Consider the following 13,426-nt stretch of genomic DNA (forward strand, 5'->3'; position numbering starts at 1 on the left):
TTCATTTTCTAAGCATTTTGTTTACACACGTCTCATGATTATTGTTTAGGTAAGGGTTAGATAGTTCTGGATATTTTAACTTATGAAAATCATCTTGTGCTCCTTTGGCATGAAAAAGTTTAAGGTTTTTTTTTTTGTTAAAATAGTTATAAAAAAATAAAATAGACTAAAATACTAATAAGATAAAATTTTATATCCAAATCATAATTATTTTATTTTTTCTCTTACAAAAATAAAAAAAATCAAAAAATTTATCCCAAACAAAACCTTTTAACTCTAAATTAAAGTAGCCAAAAAATAAAAAAGCTAACCTACCTCCCAAACGAGCCTTTCCTACAAGTTATTATTTTTTTTGTTTGGTTTAGATTTTTAACAACCTATTTTCCAATTTAATTTTTTATTTAATTTGGTCAATTTTTTTTGTTTTTATTTTATTTTTTTAATTTTTAAGTTGACTACAACAAATTAAAATTTAAAAATAAAAAAAATTAGGAATAAAATCACTTTTTAAAAATAATATATCAATTGCCCAAAGTATTAATATTTGGGAATGACTTTCCTTCAGTTTGTGATCGGACTAGAGGGTACTGTTGGGTTAGTGGGGGCTTATCATGGGTCCTATTTCGATAATCTAAACTATTCAATGTGTAGAACTCATTGAGTATTATATGCCTGTAAAAAATCACATTGATCGGATATCGATAGTTATGTGATCAAATCAGATTTTTGTAACTCATTTATTTTTCACTGTTCATTTTTTTCCATACAAAGCTGATTTGATTACATAACTATCGATATCCGATCAATGTGATTTTGAGAAATTTATAGTATTCGACGAGTTTTACACATTGAACGGTTCGGATTATCGAAACGGGATCCATGGTCCGTGGTGGGCCCCCACGGATCCGATAGTACTCTCTTATCCATGATTGGACGGGAGGGAAGCCATTCTCTTAACATTTTATATTTTGAGACAAAATTGGATAATTAGCTTTGAGTACCAAAATTTCCAAAATCTCTAAAAATCTTATAAAAATTAATAGTTCAATGAAATTTGAAAGTAAAAATAAATTATAAAACGAAAAAAAGTCATTATTTGTTTTTAAACTACAACAATTGAAACAAACGGTTTTTTAGGGCTGGTTTGGTAACCTGGCTATTTAAGTTGAATTTTTTTTTAGATATTTTAGTTTAGCTAAAAAGGTTATGTTTGTGATAATAATTAACTTTTTTTAAATAAATGATTTGATGATTGTAATAAAAAAAAAATAATTATCATTTAAATTTTAGGAGACTTATTTATAAGTCATTTTTCAGACACTTATGGTAGATTAAGTTCTGTGTAATTTCTTTTAGAGTCTCAAGTTTTATTTAGATAGGAATGTATTCCACAAGATCTTACATAAACGTAACGTGACGTGACACTTACATAAACGTAACGTGACGTGACACTTACATAAACGTAACGTAACGTGTAACGTCACGTTTCGCAAACTTAATGAGTATTTGTTTTTTTAAATTGAGTGTGAAAATATTACTGGTTTATGTTGGTGTCACGTTATGTTTCATATAAATATGATCTACGGTAATATTCAATTTCCGTAGGTGTCACGTTACGTTTATATAGGTGTCACGTTACGTTACGTTTATGTAGATATGATCTATGACAACATTCAATTTCCTGAAAGTTGTCATAGATCATAAGTGTCACGTTACGTTTATGTAGGTGTCACGTTACGTTACGTTTACGTTGATATGATTTATGGTAACATACAATTTCCATAAATCATGAGTGTCACGTTATGTTTATGTAGGTGTCACGTTACGTTACGTTTATATAGATATGATCTATGGTAATATTCAATTTCTTATATATGATTTTACTATTATTTATGGTATTAACAACTAATATTAAGGATAAATGTGTCAACAAACTTCCCACAGGACTGATGAAAACATAAGTTTTTTAATAGAATTATATGCAACATAAATCTCCTAATAGGACTTATAAATAATTTTTCCTAAATTTTATATTTTATCTTATTAACTATTTATTAACTATTTTAACTAAAAAAAAGTTCTCCAATCCACTTCCTAAAGTCTATTTAAGGACACCATAACAAGAAATTCACAGAAGAGCAAACGCACTTCCACTACCATCATGGCAGCCTCTGCTAATCAACCATTGTTAGACTCTCCCAAGAGAAAACTCTCTCTCTGCAAATCTCTCTCTTTGGTTCTCTCTCTAGTTGCCATCATAACCCCAATCACCATATTCACCACCAAGTTCTTCAATGAAACCTCTTCTCTCTCATCGACCCTTTGTGATCGGGCTCTTGATCGGGCCTCATGCTCCGCCATGGTATCAGAACTTTCTCCACCTGAAACTTTGATGCAAATGAACGGTCCTGATTTATTGCAGGCCTTCTTGAAGAAGTCTGCGTCAGGCATAAGAAAATCTATGGTGACGGCAAGCGATATCAGCCGTCGGATCAACGACCCGAGAGAGCAAGGGGCTCTAGCAGATTGCCTGGAGTTGATGGAGCTGTCAATGGATAGAGTGATGGACTCTATGGTGGCAATTGAGAAAAGGACAGCCGAGTCACATTCGGATGCCCATTCATGGCTCAGTAGTGTTCTCACCAACCATGTTACTTGCCTAGACGGGTTAACCGGGTCGGTCCGTTCCATGATGGAGCCTGAGCTCGAAGACATGGTGACGAGAGCTAGAGCTTCCTTAGCCATGGTGGTTGCAGTATCACCACTGGAAGATGATCAGGTCAGTAGGGGACTTGGGCCTATTTTTTTTTTTAATTTTTTTTAAAGAATCTGAATTTATTTATTATACGATGCTATTATTATAGAATGTCCCTATCCTATAAAAAGTCAAAATAAAAGTTGGTGAAAAATAAAGTAGTCAATCGAAAGTAGATTTGATTGGGGGCGGTAGTGGTGTAAATTTGATCCGTTCCGACCCGACTTATGTGAGGTTTTGTAAATTCTCGTCAAAATTTGGCCTGGCTCAAGCCCGTTTCACTGGCCAACAAATTAGGCCTACGTGGTATTCGGGCCGGTGGACATGAGCTCAGGTTTGAGCAAGATTTGAACATTTTTTAAAATTTTTTTTACTAAAATTTTTTTTTTTTACAAAAAATGACACTGTGTCTCGAGTAGACTGGGCTTGAATGGCTTTGAATGGGTCGATGGGTCAAGCCACGAGCTGGCCCGAACTTCAAAATGATGACACAGACCCAAGGTCTCAAATTAGGCTTGGACCGGGTTCACCCCAGTCTTGGGATTATTTTTACACTCCTAAGGGCGGGCCGCTCCTCTACGACGTCTAATTCCTCTTTTTTTCTTTTATTGTTGATCTCACATCGAGAGCAGTTCCTTTACCTATTCATAGATGACTGATTTCTTCCAATTTCAAATTGGCCAAGTGGGGGACTACCCTCGACTCACTCTCTCTCTACAAAAAGAAATCCCTCCCCAGACGAGAGTTTATATGATTTTTTTTTTTTGTTTTTGTTTCTAATATTTCAAAAAATTAAAATCACTTAGAACAAAGTAGTTTAAAAAATGGTTGACCTATGTTGGATCACTTTCCAGCCTACTCCAAGATCCATTTTGAATGATCCAACCCTTCATTTTGTAAGTATATGGACAAGAGCTTTTAAGCAAAATATTAAGTTGATCGAGTTTCAGTTGCTTGATGATTAAATTATATTTGTTTTAAAAATAGTTGATATTTAACTTTAAGGGTTGGCTTCCTTCAGTTGCACTGAAGATATTGTTGGGTTTGTGAAGGTCCACCACGAATCTCATTTCGATAATCTGAACCGTTCAATGTGTAAAACCCGTTAAGTATTATATATTTGTAAAAAATAACGTTGATTGGATATCGATAGCTATGTGATCAATTTAGTTTTATATAAAAAAAAATGAATGGTGAAAAAATAAGATACAATGAGACAACTATCAATATCCGATCAACGTGATTTTTGACAGACATATAATACTTGACGAGTTCTACATATTGAACAATTCAGATTATTAAAACAGGACCCATTGTAGCCTCACACGGACCCAACAATACCCTCCCACCAAATCATCGACTAGAGAGAAGCCCAAGCTTTAATTTTATTTGACAAATATGATCTCATTATATAATTTCTAATATCTGATTAAATTGATTTTTAAATAAATTATCTTCTCAACATGGTCCAATCAGCCCAACAACATTTTTCTAATTATTATTATTTTTTTTGATAAAATCAATTGAATGAGTCATAATAAAAAGGTATATTACAAATACGCTCCTTAAGTTTGTTTAAAATACATATTGTCTCATGTGGTTTGAAAAATTATAAATATTCTTTTATTAGAAATTTTTATTTAACAGAATTAACTAAAAATGTGAAATTCATAATTTCTCTCCTATACAATAATAAAATTACTTAAATTATTAATTGAAACATATTTTTAACATCATTAAAAACAGTTAATTGACTTGATCATTTATTAATAAAAGGGGTGATTTGTTATAAAATTAAAAACTTCAGGGGTGTAATGTAATTTTTAAAATCATAGGAGGCGATTCAAATTTAATCAAATTTTAGAAGGTGTATTTCATGATATTTTTTTTTTCATGATACCTAATATTATTCTTCATTAAATCATATCTCACAGAAATTTTGTGTTTTAGGTCTCAAATAAGTTTGAGTCGTCTTTCTTCCTCCGAGGGCTAAACGGGGACTTTCCACGGTGGGTGACCGCAAGCGACCGGAAGCTTTTGGAGGTGGGGCCGAAGAATGTGAAAGCCGATGTGGTGGTGGCGGCGGACGGGAGTGGGAAGTATAAGACAGTGAAAGAAGCAGTGGCAGCTGCACCAACTAATAGCAAGACTCGGTATGTTATCTATGTGAAGAAGGGAACTTACAAAGAAAATGTGGAGGTTGGGAAGACTAAAAAGAATTTAATGCTTGTTGGTGATGGCATGGATTCCACCATTATCACTGGTAGCTTGAACGTGGTTGATGGAGCTACAACTTTCAATTCTGCAACTGTTGGTAAGTATCATCACTCTTTAGATCAATACTATGAAAATCATATCAATACATTTTCAATAAGATTGTATTTACATCATGGATTTAGGTAGAAATTTGAAAATAAAAAAAGAAAATGTGGCTAAAATATAATTAGATTTCATTTACATTGCACACATTGTTTTGATTTCCTTTTTCAAATTACTTTCTAAATTCTTGATTCAAGCATAGCCTAAGGGTAACGAGATACACAGAGAAAATATATACTGAATGACATGAGAAAATTATGGATTTATCAATTTAAAACGAAAGTTTGTTGAGATGTTTGAATAATGATAAATAAATAGAAAATTGATAGAAAATTTTCATACAAAATGAGAGATAGTATGAAGACCGAGTTTTATTATGAAAATATCATTGCCATATTAGTCTTATGATAGTTTTTGTATGAATAGAGTTTTCTTTATTTTTTATTTTTTTAGTAATAAAAATATTATTGACACATCATTTTGATCAATGAATAATCTATGGAAGAATAAGATTTTCAATTTTAATAATACTACATATTTTTATTTTACATATGGATCGACACAATAAGCACAAAAAACACATGTAATGTTTCAACCATTCAATATAGTGAAAATCTAAAAATGTCAAAACTTTAAGATATGATTGAAGGAGTTACATTGTATTAATTGTGTACAAAAGAACATAGATTATTTTAGAGAGAGAGGATCTCATGACCTAGAAAATTATAATGGTGAAAAAAAAGGAAGATAAAATTCGTATGGTGGTATATAACAACCATCATATTTTTTATTTTTCTAAATATTTTAGATTTTACCAAAATTAAAAAAAAAAAAACAACACGGCTCATGAATTATTTGCAAAGAGTTTTCTATTAAGTACTCTATCTCTATGGCCCTTATGTACTGTCAAAATGATGACCCAAAAGAAAGTCCAAAGGTGCTGGTCCAAAAATGTTATCTCAATACCTCAATGAACCGGGCTATAGGCCTACAATATTTTGGTTTCTATTTAGATGAATGATACCTTCAGAAAAACCAGAGCCGTAATAACTCATTTCACATAATCAACCAATGTAGCTGCTGTTGGTGATGGATTCATGGCCCAAGATATCTGGTTCAAAAACACGGCTGGGGCGGTGAAGCACCAAGCCGTGGCGTTACGTGTTGGAGCCGATCAATCCGTCATAAATCGTTGCCGGATTGATGCCTACCAAGACACTCTCTATGCTCACAGTAACCGGCAATTCTATAGAGATAGTTACATTACTGGTACAGTGGACTTCATTTTTGGCAATGCCGCAGTTGTGCTCCAGAACTGTAAAATAGTGGCCCGAAAGCCCATGAGTTCACAATTCAATGCAGTAACAGCCCAAGGACGAGAAGACCCAAACCAAAACACAGGGACTTCAATCCAAAAATGCAATGTGATAGCCAGTTCAGATCTCGAGCCCGTTAAAGGGTCCATAAAGTCATATTTGGGCCGCCCATGGAAGGCTTACTCGAGGACTGTTTTCATGCAGTCGTACATTGGGGACCATATTGAGTCTACAGGTTGGTCAGTGTGGAGTGGTGATATGTTTCTAAAAACATTGTACTATGGTGAGTATATGAACAATGGTCCTGGTGCTGGTACCGGAAAACGTGTCAAGTGGGCTGGGTATCACATCATCACTAGTGCGGCCGAAGCGACGAAGTTTACAGTGGCTCAGTTGATACAAGGAGGGTCATGGTTGAAGTCCACTGGAGTAACTTATACTGAAGGCTTGTGAATGATGCTTTTTTCATTTTCTTTTGATAACTTGTCTTTTTTTCTTTCTTTCTTGGGTACCATGGTTCTTGGTTGTAAGAGATGCCTAGTATTGTATGCTACCTTGGAATAATTTGTGTCATCAATTTACATGCTTTTGTTTTTGGGTCTAATTGAATTGGCGTAACCCAATCTCGAATGGATGAGCTATTTTGCAAAATTGTTATATGTTAAACAACACAATAAATTTTCAAAACACAAAATTAAATCGCAAAACAAATAAAAATAAAAAATGTACATGTCAAGGCACATATCAAGTGAGGAATTGCATGAGATCATTTGTCTTCAAAATTCATATTTGAATGTACTCCCGATCGCTCAATTGTGCTTTTAGATTTTTATCACAATGTGTAGTTGAGAGTGTGTGGGTGATTTTCCGACCACACTGCCCGCTTAGTAACCAGCTGGAGAGCACTGGCAGACTAGATGGCACCTGACTGACCTGTAACAGAAATATAAGAATCCCGCGGTGGTTTCGACCACCCGGGGGCACTCCGACGATCAAGTCAGTATATCTCTCAAAGATAAATCAAGTACTAAACTCACAAGCTTGAGTATCAAAAGCATACCTTAGACCCATGGGGGTGCCTCTCTTTTATAGTCAATACAATCCCAGTCCCAATAGGAGCTTGGCCCTAATGGACTTAGGATTACTGCTAATCTGGAACTCCCAGTGGGATCAGGATAAACTCTCTAAGAGTTTTATCTTTACCCAAACTGAAGTCTTCTCTCAATCTAGGACTCTTGTCCATATCCAAGTTGAGTTCCCTCTTCATTCTAGGACTCTTGTCTCTTATCCGCTTATCTCGGATTCCGATATCTTCGGAGGCAACCTCGGCCTAGCCGAGATGACCTCGGCACAACGACCAAGACACGTGGCACCTCGGCTGACACGTCGGCGTCACCTTGCCACGTGTTGGTACTCAGAAAATATATCCCCACAACTGCCCCCTAGGTTCTATTACCTCGGCATTCTGAGGTGATGGAACCTACACTGTTCGTTCATCTGTGCCCCTCTGTCTGAGATCAAACTTGCCGACCTCAAAGTTTCCTGGACTTCGCTGTCCACTGGTGTCAAGAATCAAGTTTCATGCTTTCCAAGCTGCTTGAAATCGCACCTCCTAGCCGAGGTTCTGGTTTCATTAATTCGTAAACTCCAAGAGCTTTGCAACTGCTCCACTCACACTCTCTGGTGAGTTCCCGATTTTCAGTCACTTATTTGACTCCGGCGATTTTCATATCGGCGTTCATTTCACTTTGTAGGTTCATAAACTCTTTACTTACTATTAAGCTCAATCTTTCTTAACTCTTCTGATTTACTTTGAATCTGTTTATTTGCCATCTGTTGCCTTCTATTTTCATCTGTCTTCAAGTTTTGAATTGTTTGAATTCCTGGCACTTTTCTTGTCATATCCACTTTCTATTGCTAGCATTGTGTCTGGGTCATTACTTTCTTATTCTTCACATACTTACTTAGTGCCTGTGCACTTGGCTTTATTCTTGAACTTTGTCGTCTTCTTGACTATTTTTCTCTTTTCTCATTTAATCCTCTGGCTTATTCTCTTTCTAGCTCTTTTGCTTAAATCCGTCATTTGTTCCAAGCTTTCAAGCTTCTGCAACTGTCTTCGTTTCTCTTCTCCAGTGAAGCTTTACGTCATTCTGTCATTGTCGTCAGACTTCGGCGATTCTCATTCCGTCTTCCCTCTTTCTGGTAAGCCACTGTTCCTCCTGGTTTTATTTCTTGTTGCTTTCCAAGAAACTCTGCTTCATTGTTAATCACCATTGCTTGTTTTACCCGTTATTTCCAAATCATCTTCTTGAATACACACTGTTCACACATCTGTTGATTTCTACCACTGTTCTTGGCTTGACACACTTGTGCAATCTTTTTGTCTTGATTTCTTGATAACTTCATCACCATTCTTGATTACGAATTATATTCTTGTTTCTGTTTTTTGTGTCTTTTTCCAGATTCTTGCTTTCAATCTTTGCCTTCAAACTCCAAGGTGCCAATCGCCGAGAAGAGCTTTGATCAATTTCTTCAGGAGGTTGATGCTGAGTTCGTGGCTGAGAAAGCTGCTGAGAAGTTCTTTCCAACTGTCTTCTAGGGGTGAGACACAACCTGCCGCTGATGCCGAGTAGTTTGCTTCTTTCTTGAAATTGATTCCGAGGTTGTGGTAGGGAAGCTCCTCCAACTGACTGCCGAGGCTGAACCATTGTCGTCCGTCGAAGCAGATTAGTCCGACGTTCTTGCTTTCAGTCCCTAGTTCTTTAAGGTCTTCATTTTTGTACTTGCCAACCTTCTCAGCTCTTAACAAGCTAGTTGGTCATCTCGGATGATCATATCTCGGAAACATCTTTCAGTGTTTATCTCGCCTATACCAAACTTGTAAATTGCTACAAATTTCAACAAGTGGTAGACTTCATAATCTTCGGTTAACTCATCTTTGTAATTTGCTCAAAAATTTCAACAAGTGTAAACATTCCTTGCTCCTTAATTATCATTCATTCATCCTGTACCTTCTTCCTGCCCCCTAATGTGAACATAAGTTGTACTTAGGATCACATTAGGGAAGTTGGCTTCGCGCCGTAGTCACAGACCTGATGTGTTCTGCTTTCGCCGATGTATCAAAACTTCTGGTATTTAATGCACCCCCTTTAGACCCTCTTTCTCTTGGCCTTTGCAAACTATCATCGCTGTTTCTTGAGACATTTATTCCTTTCACAATTCTGGTCACTTCTTCTGGCGTGTACCTAGTGGTTCTGTTCTAATCAAAACGACGTTTGACTCCGGCAAATCTTTTGCCGACATTTAACTATGTGCACTTTTTAACTTGTAAATTCTCTCAGAATTTCAACAAGTGTAAAACATCATTTCGGTTTAACTTCGGTTAAGTATCATCTCAATTTAACTTCAGTTAAATATCACCTCAGTTTAACTTCGGTTAAACATCATCTCGGCTTAACTTCGGTTAAGCATGATCTCAGTTTTTGAAGTTTTTCCTTTTTTTGTCGCTTGTACTCTTGTACCTTTTTGTTCTTTAGATAATGTAAGCTCTGCATATGGCCGATGTGCCTCCTTGTTCTTCAATGTCTAATTCAACTTTCCTTCTCTGAATGAAGCGCTCTTCGTCACCCTCCTAGACGAGGATTTTCTTCAGTGTCTCTTTACTCTTTTTGGCTGGCTCCTTGCCGACATCATCTAGGACCTCCATGTCCTCGTCTTCAATCTCTGCCTTCCCTGGTTCCCGAATGTTGCAGGTAGTTTTCATTGCTGCCATGGAGCAATTCTTCGCCTGCAGTTGATCCCCTCTGACTCTTTCAATCCCATGTTCTATGGAGAACCGCAATAGTTGATGCAACGTTGAGGGAACTGCCCCCATTGCATGCAACCATCGCCTTCCCAAGATGATGTTATAAGGTGAAGGTGTGTCAATCACGACGAATTCTGTTTTGATCTTCTTCTAACTGCTCTTGCAAGATTCTATACTTAGAATATTGTGCATGCCTTTCATACTTTGCCTCCTTTGTGCAATCTTCTCGGGGTTACATACCTCGGGTATAATAGCTACAAAACTTTTACTTCGGCAAGATACTGGCCTGCAAACTTTTCATAAATTCTAACAAGTGTGAAACATATACTACACAATGTTAACTTTGCAAACTTTTTCTCAAGTTTCAACAAGTGTTTAAACGGTGATCTCGGTCTAGCCTACTTGTAAATTGCTACAAATTTCAACAAGGATTAACATAACAAGTGTTAAACAATAATCTATTTGTAAATTGCTACGAATTTCAACAAGTGTTTAAACAATATACTTAGCTTTTACCTCAACCTGTAAATTGCTGCAAATTTCAACAGATGATCACATGTCGGCTTAACATTATCTTGTAAATTGCTACAAATTTCAACAAGTGTTAAGCATCTTCTCTGGTTTAACCAACCTGTAGATTGCTACAAGTGTGCAGACTATAACCTCGGCTTCACTTCGACTTGTAAATTACTACAAATTTCAACAAGTGAAGAGAAACAGTAATCTCGGCTTAACTCCAACTTGTAAATTGCTACAAATTTCAACAAGTGAAGATAAGGAATCAGCTTAATTCCAACTTGTAAATTGCTATAAATTTCAACAAGTGAATTAAGGAATCAGCTTAATTCCAACTTGTAAATTGCTACAAATTTCAACAAGTGAATTAAGGAATCAGCTTGACTCCAACTTGTAAATTGCTACAAATTTCAACAAGTGAAGACAAGGAATCAGCTTGACTCCAACTTGTAAATTGCTACAAATTTCAACAAGTGGAGACAAGGAATCAGCTTGACTCCAACTTGTAAATTGCTACAAATTTCAACAAGTGGAGACAAGGAATCATCTCGGCTTAATTTCAATTAAGCATCATCTCGGCTTAACTTCGGTTAAGCATCATCTCGGCTTAACTTCGGTTAAGCATTATCTCGGGTTAACTTCGGTTAAACATCATCTTCGGCTTAACTTCGGTTAAGCATTATCTCGGCTTAACTTCGGTTAAGCATCGTCTCGGCTTAACTTCGGTTAAGCATCGTCTCGGCTTAACTTCGGTTAAGCATCATCTCGGTTTAACTTCGGTTAAACATCATCTCGGCTTAACTTCGGCTAAGCATCATATTGGTTTAACCAACTTGTAGATTGCTACAAATTTTAACAAGCGGTAACCGCATTCTTCTTCTCTTTGCCCCCAATGTGAACTTAAAATCCACTTGGGTTCTCATCATGTAGCTTCGACCTTGTCGCCGAGGTTGAATTCAATCCGAGGTTGTCGGCCTTGGTTTCTCTATTGATCTTACTTGGCTCCAACCTGAGTTTGATTTTTGGCCTCGCATCGGCGAGCCGTTTCTCTTTTCTTGTTCCGATGCCTTTGTTCCTGGCATGTCTTCCTCGGCCCTAGCATACTTCTCAATTCTGGCCAACTTTAGTCTGATCTTGTGTGTTTCCTTTTTATCTTCTGGGATTTGAGATCTGCTCATTGTGCTCTTCTCTTCTCGGACTCAGGTCCTGAGATCTTATCTTCTGGAATCTTGGATCTACTCACTCAGGTTGAGCTCTTCTATACTTGAATGTTATCTTCTTGGGAGCGCTCATGCCCCCTGTCTTTGCATCCCTTCTAGAAGGGTCTTCGTTCCTCCACAGGTATCTATCCTTTCATACTTGGAGGTCGTCTTCGTTGCTTCGATCTGTTGTCTTTGGTGCGTCACCTTCCTGGCCGGCTTCTTTCACTCCGTGACTCTGGTCACGAGTGTCTGTGTTGCTATTGTCCCCTTCAACGTCGAGATCAATAGGTCTTCCACTCCCAGCAGGAGCGTAGTCTCTAATCTAGTCATTCTGTTCGTCATTGGCCATCTATTCTTCTTTCTTTCCCACAGACGGCGCCAAATTGTGTGGGTGATTTTCCGACCACACTGCCCGCTTAGTAACCAGCTGGAGAGCACTGGCAGACTAGATGGCACCTGACTGACCTGTAACAGAAATATAAGAATCCCGCGGTGGTTTCGACCACCCGGGGGCACTCCGACGATCAAGTCAGTATATCTCTCAAAGATAAATCAAGTACTAAACTCACAAGCTTGAGTATCAAAAGCATACCTTAGACCCATGGGGGTGCCTCTCTTTTATAGTCAATACAATCCCAGTCCCAATAGGAGCCTGGCCCTAATGAACTTAGGATTACTGCTAATCTGGAACTCCCAGTGGGATCAGGATAAACTCTCTAAGAGTTTTATCTTTACCCAAACTGAAGTCTTCTCTCAATCTAGGACTCTTGTCCATATCCAAGTTGAGTTCCCTCTTCATTCTAGGACTCTTGTCTCTTATCCGCTTATCTCGGATTCCGATATCTTCGGAGGCAACCTCGGCCTAGCCGAGATGACCTCGGCACAACGACCAAGACACGTGGCACCTCGGCTGACACGTCGGCGTCACCTTGCCACGTGTTGGTACTCAGAAAATATATCCCCACAGAGAGTATATTAGTGATCGAGAAACAAGATTTTAAAAATAGAGGATCCTTGGCTAAGGTGGCTAAAAATATTATATAAAAATTATTGAGTATTTTATTCTTACAAAAAATCATATTTATTGGATATTGATAACTACTTGATCAAATCAAATTTCTATCAACAATTTATATTAAAAATCATATTTACCTTTGAAAATCAATCTATCCATTCTTTCTTCTATTTGTCTATCTATTTGTCACGTGTCACTTATCATCTACTTATTTGTGGTACGTGTCTAACTAATTTACTTATTTGTCTATATCACCACTACTAGCGCACTGTTAGGGCCACCTTTAATGACTTTTCAATACCCAACAATTCGACAACTGTGCATAAAAATAAAAATAAAATATCATTCAAAATAATACTATGTCATTCTCATCAAACAATTTTATTAACACATATTTCTAGAAATAGGCTTCTTAAAGATTTTTTTTTTTTTTCTGTTTCTGTTTTTCAATTTTTTTTTTAAAAAAAAAAATTCATTATTACAAAGTATCACTTCATT

The 13,426-nt window shown here is 36.7% G+C and overlaps 1 protein-coding gene across 1 annotated transcript; it reads left to right on the forward strand.

Moving 5' to 3' along the window:
- Nucleotides 1–2,089: 2,089 nt before the first annotated feature.
- On the forward strand, nt 2,090–6,994 carry LOC114322925 (pectinesterase). Its single transcript, XM_028270391.2, has 3 exons — nt 2,090–2,779; nt 4,706–5,069; nt 6,152–6,994. Exons 1-3 carry the CDS (start codon nt 2,162–2,164, stop codon nt 6,841–6,843), a joined length of 1,674 nt encoding a protein of 557 aa, XP_028126192.2. The 5' UTR covers nt 2,090–2,161; the 3' UTR covers nt 6,844–6,994.
- Nucleotides 6,995–13,426: the final 6,432 nt, after the last annotated feature.

The sequence above is a fragment of the Camellia sinensis genome, chromosome 9, assembly GCF_055761805.1.
Source record: "Camellia sinensis isolate YWXY chromosome 9, ASM5576180v1, whole genome shotgun sequence".
NCBI lineage: Eukaryota > Viridiplantae > Streptophyta > Magnoliopsida > Ericales > Theaceae > Camellia > Camellia sinensis.